The 22,132-nt window shown below is 52.9% G+C and overlaps 1 protein-coding gene, 1 long non-coding RNA gene and 1 other non-coding gene across 7 annotated transcripts in view; 1 reads left to right on the top strand and 2 right to left on the bottom strand.

Annotated features, from left to right (window-relative positions):
* Positions 1-271: 271 nt before the first annotated feature.
* L3MBTL2 (L3MBTL histone methyl-lysine binding protein 2) lies at positions 272-21,971 on the bottom strand. Of its 5 annotated transcripts, none has more exons than XM_059886330.1 (17): positions 21,883-21,971; positions 16,448-16,688; positions 14,785-14,918; positions 11,643-11,766; positions 10,724-10,803; positions 9,289-9,406; positions 8,764-8,898; positions 8,411-8,499; positions 6,976-7,207; positions 6,374-6,450; positions 6,099-6,203; positions 5,136-5,283; positions 4,682-4,764; positions 4,143-4,377; positions 3,569-3,634; positions 2,611-2,727; positions 272-2,205 (listed from the first exon to the last, which is right to left on the bottom strand). In XM_059886330.1, exons 2-17 carry the CDS (start codon positions 16,665-16,667, stop codon positions 2,093-2,095), a joined length of 2,076 nt encoding a protein of 691 aa, XP_059742313.1. In that variant the 5' UTR covers positions 16,668-16,688; positions 21,883-21,971; the 3' UTR covers positions 272-2,092. The 5 variants fall into 5 exon arrangements, with proteins under 5 accessions (XP_059742313.1, XP_059742311.1, XP_059742312.1 ...); XM_059886328.1 differs by lacking the exon at positions 21,883-21,971 and adding an exon at positions 18,379-18,561; XM_059886329.1 differs by lacking the exon at positions 21,883-21,971 and adding an exon at positions 18,488-18,561 and having other exon boundaries at positions 16,448-16,737.
* Positions 7,247-7,316, bottom strand: MIR2441 (microRNA mir-2441). The gene has a single exon (NR_031254.1). It is a non-coding gene; the product is annotated as a microRNA mir-2441 (primary transcript).
* Positions 21,013-22,132, top strand: part of LOC112446777 (uncharacterized) — a 41,373-nt gene continuing 40,253 nt past the window's right edge. Inside the window, exon 1 of the long non-coding RNA XR_009494693.1 lies at positions 21,013-21,380. This is a non-coding gene — a long non-coding RNA (uncharacterized lncRNA). The remainder of the gene's footprint in view (positions 21,381-22,132) is intronic.

Raw genomic sequence — 22,132 nt, 5'->3', positions numbered from 1 at the left:
GAGGGACAAGGTTCATTCTGTGCCTTGAGCTAAAACGCCCTGGAGGTCGACACTCCCGTCTGTGACCGACTAACCTCTAGGTCCCAGGGACATGAAGACACGGGCGGGGCCTTTGGGGAGCCCGGGGTCCTGGGAGGGGAGTGGCAGGGACAAATAACATAGCATACTGCTGTGGAGACGTGCTGTTCTGCACTCTTCACGGATGAACTCTCCCCGTCTCTGTAACCGACCTGGTGGGGTGGTGTCTCAGAAGGAACACTGACAGACTGACTGCAGCAAGAAAGGGATTTAATCGTCTCATAGGATTTAGGTGTGGGAAGCCCATCTGGGGCTGTAACGGTGGCTAAACTTGTCCTCTAGCCCTGCCTGCTGCACCCAAGCATCAAGTTGTGGGCATCAACTTCTTCACTTAGGAAGAAGCGAAACTGAAAGCCAAACAAGTCCCATCGCCCCAGAAGCTCTTCAGGCAGAACTTGATCCTTTAAGGGCAAGAGCATAGGGGAAAATGATTCTTCTCAGCTGGGCAAGTCACCCTCAACAAAGGCAGGTGATGAGAGCAGGCTGTGGAACTGCAAGCCACTGTCGGCCACCTTCCTCCAATGACCCACCCATCAATGTGAGGTGGGGTGAGGGGAGGCACAGCCCCTGTCACATTTAGGGGAGTTCAGGCTGCAAGAGCGTCGTTTCTATTCCACGTGAGCCTGCACAGTGCCTTTAGGAAAGGACAAATGATCTGGTTCTCTCTGAACTGAAACTGGCTCCCTTTGGGCTGGTTGCCCATCTCTGGGATGACACCCAACAGCAGGGTCCTCAACACACCCAAGGTCAGCACCCCATCAGGCAAGCATGGGCCGTGGCAGCTATTACAGGGGAACACAGGGACACACTCAGCCATGCTGTCTCTACTCAAACACGCGGAAGGAAAAAGAAGGGCTGAGGACAGCAGCCTGTTACCACTTAGGTCCCAGGTCTCCTGAAGAGAGGGTGAGTCAGAGGGAGAAGACAGCTTCAAAGGAGACTTAACTGCAGAGCAGAAGCAGCTGAAATGTGGGCAGACACCAGGTGAAATTCTAGAATGTACTTTCAGAGGAGCAGCGGAATCAAAACATATTATGGAGTTAAGGACATGCACGGTGAGGAAAAGGACCAAGAAGTACATCCCTGCCTCCAGGAGCTCCTTCAGGGCCACGTCCCAGCAGGGCAAACCACCCCCCGTGTCGAGGCCCTGAGACTCTGGCAAGGCCAGACCCGTTCTTGGTGAACAGAAAGGGAGAAGGAGGAGGACAGGTCCCGTCCAGCTGGGCTCCAGAGTGGGCTAAGTTCAACACTGGGGGCACCTTCTCTCGGGGATACTTGCATGCTTGTGCACACACATGTGCATACACCCACACCCACACCCACCCCCCACTCCCATGGCACAGGGACTGGTGTGGTCTCCCCGACCTGAGGCCCTGGAAAGCTCCCTTTCCCAGGGAGCAGACCTTATCTCTGCTCCTCTTGGAAATGGAGTCAGTACTCATGCCAAGGGAAAACAGATCAAGGCCACCTCACAAGCCACCAGGACCTACATGCTGGTCACTGCTGCTCAGCTGCCTGCCAGAGCTGGGCACCAGCACAGGGCTCCGCAACCTCCTGGGGGTGCCAGGAGGAGCAGAGCCCCAACCGAGGCAGGAGGGGCCGTTCCGCATGGAGTCTGGGGCAGAGGCTGTACCCCTCACACCACTCACGTCCATCAGGTGACCGTCTGTCCCCACCTCGAGACCTGCTCGGGCCTAACCACTAGCCAGCTTGTCTCCCGTGTGTAGCCCCCGCCCTGGCAATGGAGCACTGTTGGGGGAGTGGAGGGGACTAGTGTGGAAGAGCTTCAGGAACTCGAGCTGGAGAGGGAGCTGCTCGCAGGCAGCCCCCGTCACATGGCCTTGCTGGAGAGGAGGCCAGAGGCTAGAGGAGACCCTGGCTGCTCCTTGGGTCCCCGGCCCCCACAGTACCAGGCAAAATTTATGCAAAAAGGCTCAGTCTCCAAAGTAAAGCAGGTTGGCGTGGTGGCAAGAGCGGCGCCCTAGGCTGGCTTCTGACTGGCAGCGAGGAAGGCTCAGTCGTCCGTCTCCTGTTTGATGTTCTCGACGGGTACTGGCAGCTCTGGACTCAGAGCCTTGTCGGCTGTGGCCACGTCCAGGTGCTCTTCCTTCACACGCACGGTGATGACTGAAGAGGGAGAGAGGTGCGGGGCAAGGAGGAGAGAGCATGGAGCTCAGGATGCAAGGAACTGGGCTTCCTACAGACAGGGGCCCTTGGGTGTGGTGGGGAGAGCCCCTTCCCATCTGTGGGGCAGACAGCAGCCAAGGCCTAGGGCCCTGTCCCACCAGCCTGGCAGGCAGCCCACCCTGCTAAGGGCTGGGGCTGGGGGTGGAGAGGGCCAGGCTGGTGCTTGGCTCCATTCAGAGCTGGGGGAGTGGTGTCTGGGAAGCCCTCCAGGCCCAGTGGTCTGAGAGAGGTTTCTCAGTGCCCAGAAAATGCCCTTTAAGCCTGACTCTGCTCTTCTGTGCCAGGTTGGAAAGGAGGCGACCGGCCTCTGAGCAGGGAGCCGCCTGCCGGCCCCCGGAGGCTTACTCTCATCAGGGGCGGGCTCCGACGGGGCCTTCGCCGCTGCCTGCAGGTCCTCCTCCAGCAGTGCCTTCTTGGACCCCTGTCTGAGGGGCCGCGTCTTGGCCGGTGGTATTCTTTTTCCTTGGAATAAAAACAGAATTCAACCCAGGCGAGGGCTGTATCCACATGAAACAGCGGTCAGGCAGCCCAGCAGAGGGGTAGGTGCCAGCCGGGGAGGACGGAGGCCCAGCTCTGACCTCAACCCTCAGGGCTGTGTGTCCGAGGCGCAGAGCTTCTCCCCAGTAAGAGGTTAGTGCCCCCACCCCGCCACGGTAGTTAAGCTTCCTGTTTCTGCTCCTCACTGTCTTCACTTCTACACCGTGCCTTTCCCAGCCCTGATTCGGAACGGCACAGGATCCTGCCACTCGAACCACACCACACCCTCACAGGATCTTAACCCTGCCCAGGGACCGCATCTGTTTCCTTTCTGTTCCCTTTCGGGACATCCTCTCTTCTGCGGAGACCACACTGGGGAGCCCAGCTCACTGCAGCTCAGCCTGGGGCCTGTGAGGTTAGGCCGGCCTGTGAGAGGTTCCCAAGCCCGGTGGTTACCCTTGCTCCCTCCCTCTGGGGATCATGAGAGAATGCCTTCCGTCTGTTGGCTCTTACATCTTTTACTTTCATACACCACAGCTGCACAAGGCCTCAGAGACCAGGCCACCCCCGACCCCTGCTCCAACCTATATAGTCTCTTGTGTCTTCTCCTCAGCATCCTGACCACTGCCAGAGACCAGAAGACTCCCTAACTGTGCTGTGGGTCCCTAAGACACAGGGTGATGGATGGGTGCATGGGGCAAGGGGCAAAGGAGAGGTGGGAATATGAAGAGTGTGACTGATCTGCGTAGTGATCCCCTGCCCAGGGGCACAGGCTCAGGTGATCCCAGGTCCCACCCCAGCCGGGCAGCTTTAGAGCATCACTTACGTTTCTTCCCAAACTGTTTCTTTTTCTTCTTTGTGGCCTCTTTGGCTTTCAGAGGTGTGGTGGGCTCTGTTGTTGAAAGACATGGACATGAGGTGAGAAGAGAGTTCTGAGAGGACATAGGCTGCAGGCACGTCCCGAGACCCCTGCCCACCCCTCACGGGCCTCCCTTACACAGGGGACGCCCCTGAAGGAAAGCCAGAGCTGGGCCATGAGAACGGGGAGGGGGTTGCGGGGAGGGACTGGATGACAGCTGTCCCTTCTTCCCACCCGCATCACCAGGGTGCTTAGAGGGGCCTGGGGGATTTACCTGGTGCACAAGGGCACGAGCATATGACAGAGTGGGCAAGGTCAAGGAAGGAGCTCTGCAGGCCAGAGGGAGAGGGAGACAGAGAAGTCAGGAGCAGGAGGGGAGACCAGGGCCACTCTCTCCCTAGAAGTGGTCCAGGAGATGCTCGATCTCATGCCAGAGGGCCAAAGGTGGGCATGCGGCACGGGGGGTGGGGTGGAGGGTGGTTGGCAGGAAGGAAAATGAAAAGGAAAGTCAAGAGCCCCTCAGGGCCAGGAGAGCCCAGACCTGTGGCCACAGGTGGCTGGAGCTGGTAGCCGGTGAGCTCACACCAGCCAACAGGGTAGATGTCTGGGGACTCGCAGTCCACCCACTGGTCGTACTCGCTGTCCCAGCCATCGAAGTGGATGCTAAGGAGTCGGTGCACCACCCGCTTCACTGTGGCCACACAGATGAGCCGGGGCTCCATCAGGTCCACGGCCTCCAGCTTCATGCCCACCTTGAAGCCGTGGTTGGGGCAGTCCTGGGATGGGGATAAAGGCCGAACAAATCAGCTAGGTCCCTACCCTGGCGGGGCAGCCCTGGGTATGGGAGTGGGTCTGAGCCTGCCTGTGGGGGCAGGGTCCTCAGACCAGGAACCCCTCTGCACTGTGATCCCAGGCACCAGCCCCTCTGGGAAAGGGACTGGCTGACTGTTCAGCACGCATCCGCATCCATCAGAGTTTGGACTTGTCCCCGAAACAGCTGATCTTAGCAGCAGGGACTCGAGAGGAGAAGGGGTTGGAACCACCACCTTGGGTGGTAGTGGGCAGGGTTGGTCTATTCACCATGTTGAAGAGTCTCGATGGAGCTGCCTTTGCCTTGGTCTTCTCCAAGTAGGCCTCCCAGCTGAAAGTGTGAGCCTCGTACCCTGGAGTGGAAGGCGGAGATGAGGGAGGGAGGGAGGTGAGGGGGAGTCCCAGACAGCGCCAAAGGGGCTTCTGCAGCTCCATCAGGACTCAGCCCGAAGTTTCTCCAGCAACCTTCTTCCTTCCTGCCCAGGCTGGTACCTGCTCTAGGACCATGGTCCTGTAGTACAGGGTGCTCACTGCCCAAAGGGACAGGTGGGAGTTCTGCTTACCAAGCCACATGAGGCCATGGGGCCAAGGCAGCCCAGACTAAAGGCTAGTGGTGACCGTGGGGAGTGCTGTCACCTCTCCAGTCCACTCAGACTTCAACTCTGGGGGTCTGGCTTGGCCTGTGGCCTCAACCCTGCTCCCTCCAACTGTATGCCAGTCTTACCTTTCGGGGGTGTGAGCTCAATGTCATTCTTCTGGCAGAAGTTGGCTGGGAAGATGGCGTGGGAGGAGGCGTGGTAACAGAACCAGTCGGAGCCATCTGTGGAGGGTCCCCCGTCTACACAGATCATCAGGTAACCATCCAGGAGGACCTAGTGGTGGCGGAGAAGGAAACAGAACCTGGTGTTCTAAACTGCACCCCCATTCCAGGGTGAGGTGACAGGACAGGGATAGGATGGAGCTGCTTTTCAGAGCACTCAGCACTCACGTAACCCATAACGGTAAAATCATCTAGCTTCCTCATGTGTGGTCTGTCATGTCAGACTCTGCAACCCCATGGACTGCAGCCCACCAAGCTCCTCTGTCCATGGCATTCTCCAGGCAAGAATGCTGGAATGGGTTGCCATTTCCTGTCCCAGGGCATCTTCCTGACTCCCTCAGTGGACACCACATGCTGTGCCAGCAAGGACGGTGTCTGTCCTTTTGTCACTGTTCTCAGGGGTGAACAGGGGGCAGAGCCTGGAAGTTGGCTAGATGGACAAATCAGCGTGTCCCCAGGAGGGCCGAGGGGTGTGGCTGGCTCCTCAGGCTGCAGCAGTAACAGAGGTCTGCAGCAACACCAGCCCGGCTGAGGCGTGGCAATGCCAGCCCCCAAAGGAGACAGCAGGCAGTGGCAGGAAGGCCTACACTTACCCCAGGACCAGGCTCAGGCCAGGTGTTCCGTAGCACCCACGGGTGGCTGGCCAGGGACTCGGCTAACCTGCCAGCTTGATGCCATGGCTGACACGCCTGGGCCAGCCCACAGGGTTGGCAAGCCTCCGACCCCCAACGAGAAAGCAGATTCCCAGCCAGGAGCTCAGTCTATGTGCCCGAAAACCAGGCCACTCGGGAGCAACCAGTAGGGGGCGCTCTGCCACCACCCTGCCCGTAGGAAACGCTGCTGGAGGCGGGAGGGCACCAGGCTCACCTTGCAGATGGTCGCCACACAGATGTTGCCCAGATTCAGGGGGTCGATTGCCTCCAGTTTCATCCCCTCCTCAAACCAGCCACCTTCTGTGTAGACAGCTCGAACCTTAAAGGAATGGGGCAGTTGGGCAATCTCTGGGCTGACCCGGGGAGGGGCGGGGAAGAGGCCTCAGCTGCCGTCGGCCTGGCAAGGAAACGGGGAGGGAAGGGAGAGCCGGGGCCTCAGGTCTGGAGTGGACCTGCAGCCAAGGGGCAGTGTCCAGGGCTGGGCCTCACCTTCTTGAACAAGTAAGGAACAGCGTCACAGTAGATCTTCCGGAAGGTGGGGTGGTGGGCCATGTCACTGCGCCTCTCTTTTAGGGAGATAGTGGAGGGAGGAAGGGAGAGAAGGAAGTTGAAGCTTCTAACATGACCATCTCCACGCCTCCCCCAGAATGTGGGGCTGCTCAGCAACCTCCCACCCGCACGGAGGAGCTCTCTGTCGGAACTATTCAGCCCTGAGGACCCAGACTCCTCCCACGTCGCAAGGAGAGGATGTGGCCTGGAACCTCTAGTTGCGAATTAACTTTTACCATTTCAGGTTGGAGAAGGAAATGGCAACCCACTCCAGTATTCTTGCTTGGAAAATTCCACAGGCAGAGGAGCCTGGCAGGCTACAGTCCATGGGGTCACAAAGAGCTGGACATGACTGAGCAACTAACACACAGAACACACTTCAGGCTGAGTGTCCTTGGTCAAGTCACTCAACCCCTTGGGACACCTGGTCAAGTCCTGCCATCCTCAGGTAAAGATGACTGCCCCCATTACTCAGAGTAGTTGTGGGGTGCAGAGATGTGCCCCCCTGACCCAGGCCCATGCTGGCCAGGGACTCGGCTAACCTGAGAGCTTGATGCCGTGACCGACTCGCCTGGACCAGCCCACAGGGTGGATCAGGGGACTCCACATGTGGCACCAGAAATCGTCGTCACTGTCACCATCCTCATAGAGGAGCCGCAGGCGACCCCCGATGACTGTGTCCACCACAGCCATGCGGGTCCGGGACACCTGGGACTTGTCCACCACCTCCAGCCGCATGCCCTGCCGAAAGGGGTACTTCATGCTCTCCACCATCTGCAATGACATCAGAACACAGGCCTGCTGGGGTCGATCCCTCCCTCCCACTGTCCTGTCCTGTCCCTTGGGAGTAACCAGAGGATGGGACGGGGCAGAGGGCGGGAGGAAACGGGCAGAGGGGCCCCTCCTGCCGGCCAGGTTCCACCCTGGCTTCCAAGTCCCTGGGATGATAGAATATTTACAATGTGTGCACCAAAATGCCAGCAACTCATTGTGATGGGAATCATAGACTGCTTTTCAGATTAAGGAAACAGGTGCCCCAGGGAGGTCATGTGACTAACCTGGAGTCACACAGGGTCATTAGTGCCAGAGCTGAGCCACAAATCTCGTCCTGGGGTCCAGCTCTGAGCTCTTTCAGGGATCTGCACTCTGATCACGAGTCCCTCCCAGTGCTCTCTAGCTTCCGGCCCCTGCCAACAACACTCACTCAACCAGCCTGGTGTTTATAAAGAACTGAGCACCCTTTGCCTCGATACCTCTAATTTCAGCCCTGGCCCCGCTGGGCTGCAGCTCTGAACGGCTCTCCTAGCACCTCAGCAGTAATGCCAGCCTCTTGGACACAGCCAAGGATAGTGATCAAGATCCCACAGCTGCTCTAGAGCCCCGGTGGTGGGGCCTGGGTGAAGAGACAGGTGGTTCTGTCTGCTGAGATTCTCGTGCTGTCCTGCCTGGGATAGAGGATGGTTATGGAAGTTCTGTGGCTTTTCTAGCACCAGGGCACTGTGGACTCAGGGAGAGCCATTCCAGTTTCTTAGTGGTGGTGGGGACAGAGCAGTGCAATTCCAAATCCTACCAGGAGGGTGAGAGTGCCAGATGGCCGTGCCTTGTATACAACAAGCACTTAATCAAATCTATCGAATGCAGAGAGATCTCCTACACTGTAGGCAGGTTCTTTACCACTAGCGCCACCTGGGAAGCCCAGATGAATGAACGCTCCTGAAAATGCTGTGAGCAAAGGGAAGGATCTGGAAGAGCACGCCAGCAGACAAAGCAACGTGACTGATGAGGCTGGATCAGAGAAGGGAGGAAGCTAATGGTAGATGACGCCCACCACCCATACTTAGGGAATCTGGAGCTGCTCTGAGGGCTAACCCAAGGGGGTCTTAGAAAAAATACTCCAGTGAGCAGCACCAAGGACCAACAGAAGGGGAAAAGGGCAGGAGCAGACCAGTCAGGAGACCCCAGGGTGCTCTGCCAGACCTTGATATGGAAGTCCACAGGAAGTGTCCTGGAGCCCACCAGGCGTTTCATGAGGTAGCCCTTCCAGTCGGTGAACTTGGCATGGATGGCTGGGGAGACAGAGCAGAATCCTGAATACAGACTGCCACCACTCTGCTGACGGGTGCCAGTCTGCCCCAGAGAGCAGCAGAGGGCCTGAATAACGTATTTCTGCCTTCTCAGGCCGGCAATCCTGGACTCCCCAACCTGGATCTGCCCTGGGGCCTCTGGATGAGGGAGGAGAGGGAGCGAGGAGGCAGGAGGGCTCTGGGCTGTTCTGACTTCTCCCAGGGGGCCCACAGGAACCAGGACAGGGAGCACTCTCATCAACTCACTCCGTGGGGGCACCAGGATCTTGCTGTTGATGGCACACCAGCCGATGGGGTGGACATCCACAGTCCCCAGGTTGCACCAGAAGTCATGGCTGGCATCATTTTCAAAGCCTTCATACCGGAGCAGCACCCGGTACCCTGAGCAGGAGGAAGGGGAGATGAACTCTTAGGCCTTCTCGCTCCTCCAGCCTAAACCAGGCTGCCTACTCCAAGAACCCCTTCTACAACAGCCAGAGCGAAAACAAACCCCTGTCATGTACCTGGAAAGCAGTATGGCACAGCAGGGGGAGTAATTTTCTATGGCCTGATCAACCCCGGAATGAACTTCAAAATGGGAGTTTCCAAACTCGCCAAGCTCTGTGGTCCCCTCTAAGGTAGGTAGCATGAAAGCATAGCAAGGAGGGAGAACGAAACTCCAGTGGGCGGGATTTTTTGTTTTATGAAGCTGATGTCTGCTCCGACTCTACCTGTCCATCTGGAGATGTCGCCCCCAGCCCCTGACCCTGCCTTGGCTGGAGGAGCACCCACCTGCAGCCTGGATGACCGAGGCAATCCAATATACCCGGCTGGGGAGCACGGCGTCACTGTTGAGTACCTCCACCTTCATTCCCTTCATCACATCCTCCCACTGGTCATAGAGTGGGACCTGCGTGGGGGTGAGAGGGTTCAAGGGGACAGTGAGCCACTGGGTGGGCAGAGGAGAGTGGCTGGCTGCAGGGCCTCACAAAACACCGTATCCTCTCCTTTGCCCCTCGGTGTTTCCCCTCACTGTGTGTGGAAGGCCAGGCCCAGGACCAGGGAGGAAGCGATGAACGGATGCGCCCGCCTCTGTGAAGAGCCTAGTCGGCATGGGAGTCGGGGTGTCAGACAGCTCTGCTAATCTCACAGGCCTGGCTCCTAGTTGTCACCCTCTGGCACATCACACCTGTGCCAGCAGACACCTAGTGGCTTCCCACTCTCACTGCGTAACAGGCGCTTCTGAGACACAAACAGCGCTCCTTCAATCGCCATACTGGGTGGTTGGATTTCTCTCGTGGTACAGTGGGTAAGAATCTGCCTGCCAGTGCAGGGGATGTGAGCTCAATCCCTGGTCAGGGACTAAGCACCCACAAGCCAAGGGGCAACTAAGCCCTTGTGCCGTAACGAGGAGCCCCTGTGCTCCGCAGCAAAGACCCAATGCAGCCAAAATAAACATGCCTTCTCCAGATTTCCTGGGGTTTAGGAAATTGGCTTGAAAGACGAAGAGAGCCCCCTCGGCTTCTCTCTGCACCTGTGGGGGACCACTGCTCAGGCCTGCACTCCAAGCCCAGCCCTCCAGGTCTCAGCCTTGGCCGCTTCTCAGTGACAGCGGGGCTTCCCAGGTGGCTCAGTGGTAAAGAATCTGCCTGCCAATGCAGGGTTCGACCCCTGAGTTGGGAAGATCTCCTAGAGGAGGAGATGACAACCCACTCTAGTGTTCTTGCTGGGAAAACTCCATGGATGGAAGAGCCTGACGGGCTATAGTCCACGGGGTCTCAAGGAATCGGATACAACTTAGGCACTGACAGGAAGCCTTTAGCAGAAGGGGTTCCAGGAGGCACCCATATCTGCCTCCCAGGAGCCAATGGGCCGGGGGCAGTTCATAAGCACCAAGCTGTCAACAGGAAAGCACTAAAGATGGGGGAAAAGAGAAAGGGATTCTCACAGTTGGCTCTGGATACCAGAACACAAAGTGCCATTATGTGAATAAGCCTAGGGGGCGACCTCCGAGGGGCGTGCTCGAAGCCCTCGGTGAGGGTCTGTGGGAGGACTTGGTGAAGAACAAGTGGACAGAAACGGTGAATTGGAGCGAGTGGCAAAGTCAGGCTTCGAGCACCCAGACTTCAGCCTGTTCCCTCCCGGAGCCGAAGCGGTAAGCCAGGTGGGTGAGCCGGCGGCAGCGCCCGGGCCCTGCCCTCCCTCCCCTCGTGCCCAAGGCACTCACATGCTTAAAGCAGCTGACAGGAGCAGCCTTGTAACTGTGATCCTTCAGGAACTTCCCCCAGTCGAAACCCAAGACCAGCGCTGCAGAGCCAAGAGGACCAGAGTTGAGGGGTCGACGCGGGGAGCTCTCGCAGCAGCCACTCCAGGAACCCGGGCGGCCCCGAGGACTGGGAGCAGCCAGGGCCCGCCCCATACCTGCCCCAGCAGTGGCCACCGCAGGAACCCGGGCCTGGGGAGCGGGAACACAGGCCCCTTCCTGCCGTGCAGCCCGGGCCCACCCCATACCTGCCTCAGCAGTGGCCATGGGGATGGGACGGGGAGGACCTCATCCAGAGGCTGCCAGACTCTCAGTCAAGGAAGCTCTCAGAGGGAAACGTCTGATCTTTCTCCCCAGGAGAAAAGACCCTCTGGCTTAAATTCCTCAGACCGCCCCCAACCTCTCATTGGCCACAGCCAATCTAGATGGGTGGGAGGCACACACACCACAGCCCCTCCTGCCCTGATCTGGGAGCTGTGTCAGACCACCTAGTGCATAGCTTCCAGTCTTCATTTATTTAGAAACAGCTACTCATGCTGAGAGAGAGAAGTTCCTGATCCCATCACCCTTCTTCACAGGAGATCTAGGTCTCCACTGCCCCAGGGAAATAAAAGCCAGAGGGCTACAGGCAATGCTAAACAGAGGAAGCTAACTCTTGGCTTTTAAGTGCTCAAGAGAAGAGTGAGAGTGATTGAAGGATCTCCTGGGCCATCTCACAGTTACTCCCAGGTGAGGAAGATGACATCTAAAGCGAGCCTGGGCTGGCCCTTTCTAGCTGGCCCCCTTCTCCAATCCTGGCTCCTAGGGAGCACCCCCGCCTCACCTGCCGAGTCCTGGCATCACACCCCACCGGCTTCCTGAGCACCAGTCCCCACAGACTTACCGTCCTGCCCGGTTGGGGTCCCATCGGCGAGCTGTCCTGTCCCCTGGGAGTGGAGGAAGGCTCCAATTTTGGCAGACCAGGCAGCTTTGTGCAGGACTTTGGCCTTCTTGGTAGGTGGTTTTCCCTGGAGGGAGGAGAGCCTGTCTGTAGCCTAAAGGCTGATAACATGGCTCTGGATTTGGACTGCCCTGGTAACCTCTTTGGGACTCCAGGTTCTTCACTTGTAAATCAAGATGATAACAATTATAATGCTTAGCTCAGTGGGGAGTTGCAAGGGTGAGGGTCACACATTGTGCTGAACTCTGGAAGCACTTAGCCATTGTTCACCTGCTGGGGCAGGGGTTGGCAGAGCCAGAGGGCAGGGAGGGATACATTTTCCATCTTTTAAGCCCTGCTACTGCCAGGAACTTCTTGCTGGTGGCCAAAGCTCTCAGCCTTCTCCTTCCCCTGGTGCTCCTATAGGTTTATGGCAGAGACGGGGCTTCAGGAGGCTCATGAACTGAACAGAGTTTATGAGGTGCTCAAAGGTGTCCTACCCCAGAGTGAAAGGCCACTGAACTGTGTGTTAGTCGCTTAGTCGTTTCCGACTCTTTGAGACCCACGGACTGTAGCCCGCCAGGCTCCTGGGATTTTTCTCCAGGCAAGTATACTGGAGTGGGTTGCCATTTCCTCTCCAGGGGATTTTCCAGACCCAGGGATCGAGCCCAGGTCTCCTGCATCAGAGGCAGATTCTTTACCATCTAAGCTAGAAGGAAAACCTGGTTGGTAATTTGTAGCTTAAGCACTGATCAGAGAGGCCCAGAGACTTTATTAGAGATCAATGACTGGGGGAGAATGGATAGACGCATATGTATGGCTGAATCCCTTTGCTGTTCACCCGAAACTATGGTAACATTGTTAATCGACTATGTTGTTATTTAGTCACTCAGTTGTGTCCGACTCATTTGCAACCTCATGGACTGTAGCCCATCAGGCTCCTCTGTCCATGGGATTTCCCAGGCAAGAAGACTGGAGTGGGTTGCCATTCCCTTCTCCAGGGGATCTTCCTGACCCAGGGATAAAACCCACCTCTCTTGCACTGGCAGGCAGATTCTTTACCACTGAGCTGCAAAGGAAGCTACTGTAATACAAAGTAAAAAGTTTAAAAAAAAAAAAAAAAAAAGAGAGATCAGTGAACTAGAAATGTGGGTTTAGGGAGTTCCCTGCTTGTCTAGTGGTTAGGATCTGGCACTTTCACTGCCATGGACAGGGTTCAATCCCTGGTCGGGGAACTGAGATCCTGCAAGCCAAGTGGCACAGCCAAAATTCAAAATAAAAAAATGTGGGTTTAAGTTCCAAAATCACTGCAGATGGTGACTGCAGCCATGAAACAAAAAGACACTCCTTGGAAGAAAAGCTATGACCAACCTAGACAGCATCTTAAAAAGCAGAGACATGTCTCTTTGCCAACAAAGGTCCGTCTAGTCAAGGCTATGATTTTTCCAGTAGTCATGTATGAATGTGAGAGTTGGACTATAAAAAAAAGCTGAGTGCTGAAGAATTGATGCTTTTGAATTGTGCTGGAGAAGACTCTTGAGAGTCCCTTGGACTGCAAGGAGATCCAACCAGTCCATCCTAAAGGAAATCAGTCCTGAATGTTCATTGGAAGGACTGATGCTGAAGCTGAAACTCCAATACTTTGGCCACCTAATGTGAAGAACTGACTCCTTTGAAAAGACCCTGATGCTGGGAAAGATTGAAGGTGGGAGGAGAAGGGGACGACAAAGGATGAGATAGTTGGATGGCATCACCAACTCAATGGACATTAGTTTGAGTAAACTCCAGGAGTTAGTGATGGACAGAGAGGCCTGGCGTGCTGCAGTCCATGGGGTCGCAAAGAGTCAGACACGACTGAGCGACTGAATTGAACTGAAGTTCCACACAGATCTGGCGCCAAATCCTGGCTCTTCAATTTTATTTGTGTACCTCTGAGTAAGTTAGTAAAAATTTTTGAGGCTTTGAAATCGTAATCTTTAAAAATTCATTTTTTAGGAATCACTGGTTAGACTGAGGGTGCCAAGCCCTTCTCAAGTATCCCCAGACTGTAGTTAATAACAATGTTATTATTAGCTCCCTGGGAAGGACTTTCTTATGCCTTGACTAAAAGCTGCAAAGTGAGGGAGACAACAGTAGCTGTCTCACGAGTGAGAGAGAACATGCACGAGGCTCTAACTAGAAGAGCTGGGCTGAGACCCACAATAAACATCAGGCTTCACAGGACAATCACCTAGGGTGCTCATTAAAGCCTATGTCTAGGCTGTGCTCCCTCCCAATTAAACTAGAATCTTCATGAGATTTTTGAAACTTTCCAGGTGACCCCTACGTGTAGTCAAGTTTGCAAACCAGTGTAGTGAAGACACAAGGCCAGGCTCCTGAGATGAGGCTCCAGTCTCAGCTCTGTCCTCTTCCTACAGAGCCCACAGGTAAATCATTCTTCCTCTCGGGACCTCAGCACACTTGTCAATTAGTATGTGGGTTAGACAACACATCTCCAAGCATCCTCCCCCTTCTTAGAGTTCTACAAATGTCAAAAGTAGAGGCTGGTAAGACTAGTTGGTAATACTAACTAGAGGTTGGTAAGACTCTAGGCAGCTGCCTGTGGAATGGAGTCAGAGTCAAGGCCCCATCTTCCCAAACACCCCATGGCCGGAGAAGCTTGTGGCCCATTTCCCAGCTTCCTTTCAGAGCATTTGTAAAAGTGCAACAGGAAGGCATGGGTGTCAGACTCCCCCCCGAGTTCTTGTTTATAACTTATTGAGGGCAGCGGTTGCCTGGCAGCCCAGTGGTTTGGACTCTGCGCTTCCACTGCAGGGAGCATGTGTTCCATCCCTGGAGCTGAGATTCCCGCATGCCATGCAGCACAGCCAAAAAGAGAACTTTCTGAGAACACATCAGACCCTGAGGGTTGAGGGTTGGGGGTGAAGGGTAGCTCCATGAATCTGCAACTTATTGAGCTCCAGAAATGGGTGCCTAAGAAATACCAGGCCGTTTATAACCTGCAACGTCCTGCCCAAGCCCTCTGGGCCCCTCGGCAGCACAGGTAGTGGTTCCTGACTCAGCACCCAGGGCCCCAGGAAGGGTCTTCCAAGTCACTGCCTCTCACCTGTAATCTTGCCAAGATACTGGCTTTCTTGGAGTTGGAGGAGTAGCTCCTGGAACAGGAGACGCTGCAGAATCTCTTGGTCTTGGAGAAGAAGGCTTCCCTGGTACCCACGATCCCACACATCTCACAGACAGCTGGGAAGAGAATTTAGCACGTGACTCCCTCGATCATCACCCCAATTCAAACAAAATGATGGGCCCTTCAAACCTGGGGCACTGTATTAACCCCCTAAGGCTGACAGAGCTGGAATAGGAGGAAGCGGTTTGGGTGTGTACCCCTGAAAGCTGTGTGGCATCCCTTGGCTGTGTGTCAGCAGTGGGGCTAAGGAGATCCCTGCGGACAACTGGGGAAAGTTTGCAAAGAGGAAAATGAGAAGACAAAAATGTAATTTCTGTGGGCCTGTTTTCTTCTCATCTCTAAAGAGGCTGAACTAGATCAATGTTTCATCCCTGATATCACATTAGAATCACCTGGAAAGCATTTAAAAATGCCCTGATTAGAATGACCTGCTCTGTGGTGGGACACAGACATCAGTGGTTATGAGAAGTTCCCCAGATGATTCTAATGTGTGGCCAGGTGAGTGCACCCCCAGACTAGATGGTCTCTAATAGTTCATTCTAGTTCTAAGATTCTAAGACAATGACTGGAATAAGATAGAAGGGAGAAAAAAGAAAGGGGAAATAGGACTTCCCTGGTGGTACAGTGGCTAAGAATCTGCCTGCCAGTGCAGGAGAGGCGGATTTGATCCTTGGCCTGGGAAGATTACACGTGCCACAATGCAACTAAGCCCGTGCCCCACAACTACTGAGCCCATGTGCTGCAACTGCTGAAGCCTGTGCACCTACAGCCTGTGGTCCGTAATAAGAGAAGCCACCACAAGAAGCCCATATACCACAACGAAGTACCCCCATTTGCTACTAGAGAAAGCCTGCGTGCAGCAATGAAGACCCAGCGCAACCAACAGACACATAAATAATTTAATAAATAAAAATAAAAGGGGAGAGAGGAAGAGAAGACAGGATGAATGGAGAGGCAAAGAGTATTAGATGCTCCTCTTCTAAAGAGTAAAGGGACCAGGAAACAGGAGTGTCATCACAGACCATCTAACCTGCCTCTCTGCACAGGCAGTCCCCACACTGGAGGCCCTGACACACAGGTCCAGCAGCTATGCAAGCATCACACCTCTGAAGCCAACTGGCTTCTAGATGATTCACGGGGATTCTTATCTGCCCTCATCCTCTTACCTGGAGGTCACTTAATTCTGTATTTCCTTCCCTCTCACTTCCAACTCACAAGCTATTTCTTGTCCCTTCCCAGAGAGTAACCAGATCACATTAGGTGTCATATGTTCTCAAGACCCAGGCTTAGAAATCCACCAATTATTATTATTTACACAAACGCAAAAGTACCACCATGTTAATGACCGGCATCTAATATGTGCTGAATGAATATTAATTGTGAGAAAAGAATGAAATCACGACTTGAAATCAGACTGAAATGACCCTTGGGGATAGTTGGGGTGCCTCTGTCTCTCTCACAGGTCCTTAGACATCAGATCAAAGAGCCCTTTACACCTGGACAGCTCCGCCCACCTGGCCTACATCTGCCTCTCCATCCATAGCCTCTGCAACCTCCCTATCTTTGGGGGACACTTTGAAGGCACCTGGCTCAGAACCACTGCCGTCCAAGGACCGGGGCGTCCCAGGGCTGAGCAGATGCAGCGGGGAGGTGGGCAGCTCCCCCGCTTCCCGATCCTCATGTTCCGCTTCACTTGACTCCTCAAGATAGGAGCTGCTCTCACTGCCCGCGCTGCTGTTGTAACTCCGGAAACTGTCATAGCCGCCGAAGAGCTCCAGGTCATCGTCTTCCTCTTCCTCCTCCATCGGTTCTGAAGACGGAGTCTCCTAGGAAAAGGATGACACGAAGCAGGCAGAAGCAATCGTGGTTGGCTTACTGTAAGACAAGGGAAACTGCAAGTCTGCTATCAACTCCCTTTCCAGTTCTTAGTCAAGTCAATGCTTCTGGGCCGAGTGGCAGGTACAATCAAACACCCCTTTCGTAAACACCAGGATCTTTACTCGTGTTTATACATTTCTCAACTGCAAGTCGAAAGAATACCTTAGCCAGACAGAAACATGTATTAGGAATTCACCAGGGTCCTCTGCGGATTTACACGTGACAACATTTTACCACAATTCACAGAGAACACAGTGATGTGAAAATATACTAAGCATGGTGCCTCGTGAAGACATTTGGAAAAGATGTATTTTAGAAACTCATTCTTCCCCCTTCAGCAGGTGTACACCAAAGTAATTTCAACTCAAAAACAATTTAAGTCAGATGAAAGTTAATTTGGGGCCCAGACTGCCCTAAAGAGGATTTGAGGAAATGACATACTAGCACTGTGGGAAATACCATAGCTTTGGACTCAGCCTTGATCCTAACTAGCTGTGGGTCCTTGGGCAAGTTGTTTAACCTGTCTGGGTCTCAATTTTCTCATCTATAAAACAAAAAAATATTTGGTTCAAAAGATGTGCAATGTAAAATGAGGTATTGTATATGAATCTCATGGCATGTAGCAGAAAAGGTGTGAAGCGTTTGGGCTCTAGGCCAAGACTCCAAAACCGGCCCTAGTATATGACCGGCAGCAGTTCAATCTCAGTGCCTCGGTTTCCCCATCTGTAAATGAGGACAATTCCACCTATTTCATAGGCTTTGGGGGTTAATATGGGAAAGGCACTCAGAATAGTGACTTGCACACAGCAAGTACTCAATAAATGCTGGTGATCATTACTGGTTAAAAGCACAGGCTCTCAAATCAGATATGCCGGAGTTGGAATCCAGGCTGTCCTACTTAGGGCCCTTGGTCTCTCCATCAGTCCAATGGCTGTAACGAGCCTTCTTTAGAGGGCTGCTATGAGCACCCAGGCACTATGTAAAGCCTAGTTCTGTTCCCAGGAGTCAGTGACAGCTCTAAAACTGGGAGTTATCATTCACACTCTACACTGATGATGATTCTTCTTTACTCTTGTAGAGTGTTTGAGCAATTCCACTTTATATTTATACTACACATGCAAGTGTGCCAGAAACGAAATTCAAATATAAGGTGACCAGAAGCCAAATAATGAAAGGATGTATGGGTTACAGGTGGTGGGAAGAATGGAAAAAGCAAAACAGGGAGAGTTTTGGAACTTGACAGACTTAGCGCCCATCTCCTTCACTTTACAGCTGGGTGACCCTCCTGGGGAGAAGCACTACCCTCTCCAAGCCTCAGCTGCATGATCCATAAAAAACAGACAATAACACAGGGCTTGTAATTGTGGGAGATAACGAATGGGAACGCTCCAGATGCGGAGTGTTTATTAAACTTTAATCTTCCTTTACTTCCCACCAGGATGTGACAGGCCTCACAGACCCTAAAGACGCCACCATGAGACAAGGAGGAGAAGGAAGATTCAGGAGCTCTCATATTCTGAACCCAGTTCCTCTTCCCCCAGAGCAGTGAAGCTGTTCCTCCCTCAACCTCACTCGGACCCAGGAGAACGGCAGCAAAAGGCGACGCCAATCGCCTCTGGCCTTGCTCAGCCTAACTACCTGTTTATCCATTCTTCCATCCTCCACCCTCCAGGCGTCGCTCAAAGGCCCACCGAGCGAGGCTCTCGGGGTTCCCTTTCCCAGTCACGAGAAGTCCTCTCCCTCTCACCTCGACGCCCCGTGGCTTCTCCATGAGACCTAACACAGGTTCTTCAACCGTCACCAGGTGCAGGAAGCCATATTGGCCTCGCCGCTCTCCCGGAGCGCACTCATTGGCCGCCTCTCAGGGCCGAGGGCCAATCACGCTGCAGGAAAGAGGTAAAGCCGGTTCCGCGCTGGCCTGAGCCCCGCCTCCCCTGGAGGCGGGGAAGCCGCGGCTACTTATGTGACTTGTAGTTTCCTCTGGGCTGCGCGTGGAGGGGGTCGTTGCTATGGCGACGTGAAAATTTCCCCGCCCCAGACCTGCCCGGCCCGGGAGCACAGTTCTTGTTTCTCCACGGTAACCTCTTGCTATCACACCGACTCCGTTCTTCATTAAACAATTATTGAATACTTAAGAAGGTACTGTTCAGGCACCCTCCAGGAAAAACCTCGCCCTCTCCCTGATGAGAAATTAAATGTGCTCTAGTGCTGGGATGCCTAGCAGAGAGACTGTTCCCTGTTTAGGCAGAAACTGGAATACTCACTCTTAGGTCCAATGGTATAAATGTCCCACATGCTCAAAATTCTGCAACACTCTACCTTGCATCACCATCTCCTGAAATAAATCTCAGATATGAGGCTCTCTGCCTCATTCTTTTGGGGTTTCCCACAACGGTCCTTACAGTTCTAGGTGCTGTAGTAGAGCTTTAAATTAAAAAAAAAAAAAAATTATTCATTTATTTGTGCTGGGTTTTCCTTGCTGTGTGGACTTTAGTTGCAGAGAGGTGGGGGTAGGGTGGGGGCTACTCTTCCTTGCAATCCGTAGGCTTCTTATTGCCATGGACTCTCTTGTGCAGACCGCCAGCTCTAGGGCGCAAGGTCATTAGTTGTGGCACACGGACTTCATTGCTCCACAGCATGTGGGATCTTCCCGGACCAGGGATCAGAACCCTGTTTCCTACATTGGCAGGCGGATTCTTTACCACTGAGCCATCAAGGAAATTCTACCATGGAGCTGTACAAACATCTTAAATCAGGAACAATCAGTCACTGTTTCACAAATGAGGAAACAGTGGCACTTTGGGTTTAGACAGTTTTTAAGATCACATTTGATTGGAATTCAAGATTTATTCCAAATTCTTTGCCTATGCTATACTCTTAATTGAGAATCTAAATATAATAAGTAGGCCTTGACATGTGTTAAATATATTTCTAAATTTGAGGTCCACTAGATACATGTGAGTGGGCTTCCCTGATAGCTCAGTTGGTAAAGAATCCACGTGCAATGCAGGAGACCCCGGTTCAATTCCTGGGTTGGGAAAATCCTCTGGAGAAGGGTTAGGCTACCCACTCCAGTATTCTGGCCTAGAGAATTCCATGAACTGTATAGTCCGTGGGGTCGCAAAGAGTCGGACACGACTGAGCAACTTTCAGTTTCAGTTCAGATACATGTGAAAGTTTTTCTTAATTTGTTTTCTTCAAGACTTTCTACCTCCAGCCACATACCCACGTTGTCCACGAGTACTGTTGGTTCTTCTGCCACCAAAAGGTATCCTATATTTTTAAAAACTATGTATTTTTTTATTTGACTACATCAGGTCTTAGTTGTGGTATGGGGGATCTTTAGTTGTGGCATGAAGGAGCTTTAGTTGAGGCATTTGAGTTCTTAACTGTGGCATGTGGGATCTAGTTCCCGAACCAGGGATCAATCCTGGGCCCCCTGCATTGAGATTGTGGAGTCTTAGCCAATAGACAACCAGGGAAGTTCCCAGACACAGAATTTAGAGGAGGAGGTAAAGGGCTCCAGTTGGCAGAAAGATGTAACCAGAAACCTTTAAAGATTTTTAAGGAAATAAGTAGATTGTTTAGATTTTGTTTTAAGAGCTCACTCTCTGGATGCTTCGTGGAGAGTGTGTTGGAGGTAGATCAAGGGAGCAGCAGGGGGCCAGTTAGAAGGCTCCTGTGCTGATCCAGGGGAGGGATGGTGGTGACTTGGACCAGGGCAGACTTAGAGGACTTGCAGAAAGGTAGAAGAATTTGAGAAGTATGTTGGAGGCAGTAATTAATTGTATGGAGTAGGTTTGGAAGAGGGTGGAATCCAGAATGACTTTGGGTAAATATGTCAGATGGGTTGACCATGTTCTGTAGTTGGTAAAAACTGTACAAGGAATAAGTGAGTTTGGGTGGTTGAATAGAGGGAATTAGGAGTTCTGCTTAGCCTGATATGCCTCCAAGAGGGCAAAAAGGTAGTGGAGTTCACCAGAGAGTCCTGAGTTAGAAATATAAACCCTGAAATTAAAAAAAAAAAAATTATTCGGCTGCATTTGGTTTTAGTTGCAGCACGTGGGATCTTTTGTTGTGGCATATGGACTCTGTAACTGTGGTACATGGGCTCCAGAGTGCACAGGTTCGATAGTTCGGGCACGCTGTCTTAGTTGCTCTGTGGCATGTGGGATGTTAGTTCCCCAACCAGGGATCGAACTTGCATCCCTCAGGTTGAAAGGAGGATTCTTAATCACTGAGCCACCAGGGAAGTTTCCTCAACACTTTGCTGTTGCAGTTTTCAACAACCTCCCTTTAAGATGAAATCAGAGTCAGAGTCCCTAAATCCATCTTCTCTATGATGTATTATTTTTCACATCGCAATGGATAGATCATCAACAGTAGAAGAAAGCAGAAACCTGAGCTTTCCAGTTTCATGGCATTTCCACAAAAGTACCCAGCTTTGGGGGAGGGAAGGAAGCTGAGGCAGGTCCCAGTGATGTGAACTGTTAGCCTAAGTTGAAATGGCAGTTAATGAGGAATTCAGTTGAAACATCTTACTAAACACAGGTTGCTAAGCAACAGTGGCTACCCTGAAATAGTGTGGCTGTTTCTTCTGCAGTGGAGCTCCTGGGTCTTTGGTCTGAGCTGTCACAAAGGTATGCTTTTTGGCTGGTCTGAGCTATGCCCTTATATACAATCTTACATACTCCCCTCTTTCTGAGGCCTTTCCTCTGTGAGTCACTGCCCCTGTCTCTCCAGGATCATTAAATCTCTTGCTCTCTGTTGGATCATTCCCAAATAACTGCACACATGTGCTCATGTGTCACCCATTCTAGACAAATAAATCCCTTGAAATCACCTCCTCTGTCCCTGACCATTGCGCTCTTCTCTTCCACCCCTCGATGTCTTGAAAGAATTGTCTGTGCACACTACCTACCTCCACTTCTGCTGCTGCTGTCCCTACACTCCACCAAACGCGCTCTGTCAAATTCAAGTACAATTTCTCTGATGTACAGCCACATCGCTGTTCTCTCAGTGGCATTTGCCAAAACTGATGACTCCATGCTTCCTGAAACACTGTTCTTTCTGGGTCCCTCATGGTTTTCCTCCTGCTTCTCTGGCCAGTCCCCTCCCCTTTGCAGGGCCTCCCTCTCATACCAGAACTCTAAGTCCAGGTGATTTTCAGGGCTCTGTCCTGCTTGCTTCTTTTATCTTCTCACCATAAGTGATGTCTTTCATTCTTAATGCTGTAAATACCATTTATATGGCCTGCATTCCCATCTTCAGTCCATGTGTTTGTCCGCTGAGTTCTAGACTTTTATATCTGTAGAGATAACTTACATCATAATAGAAAAACAGAACACTTTATTCCCTTAACCTAAACCTATTTCTCTCCGAGTTCCCCATT

The sequence above is a fragment of the Bos taurus genome, chromosome 5 (assembly GCF_002263795.3).
Source record: "Bos taurus isolate L1 Dominette 01449 registration number 42190680 breed Hereford chromosome 5, ARS-UCD2.0, whole genome shotgun sequence".
NCBI lineage: Eukaryota > Metazoa > Chordata > Mammalia > Artiodactyla > Bovidae > Bos > Bos taurus.
Note: the sequence above shows the minus strand (reverse complement) of the source record. Positions and strands in the feature narration are given on the sequence as shown.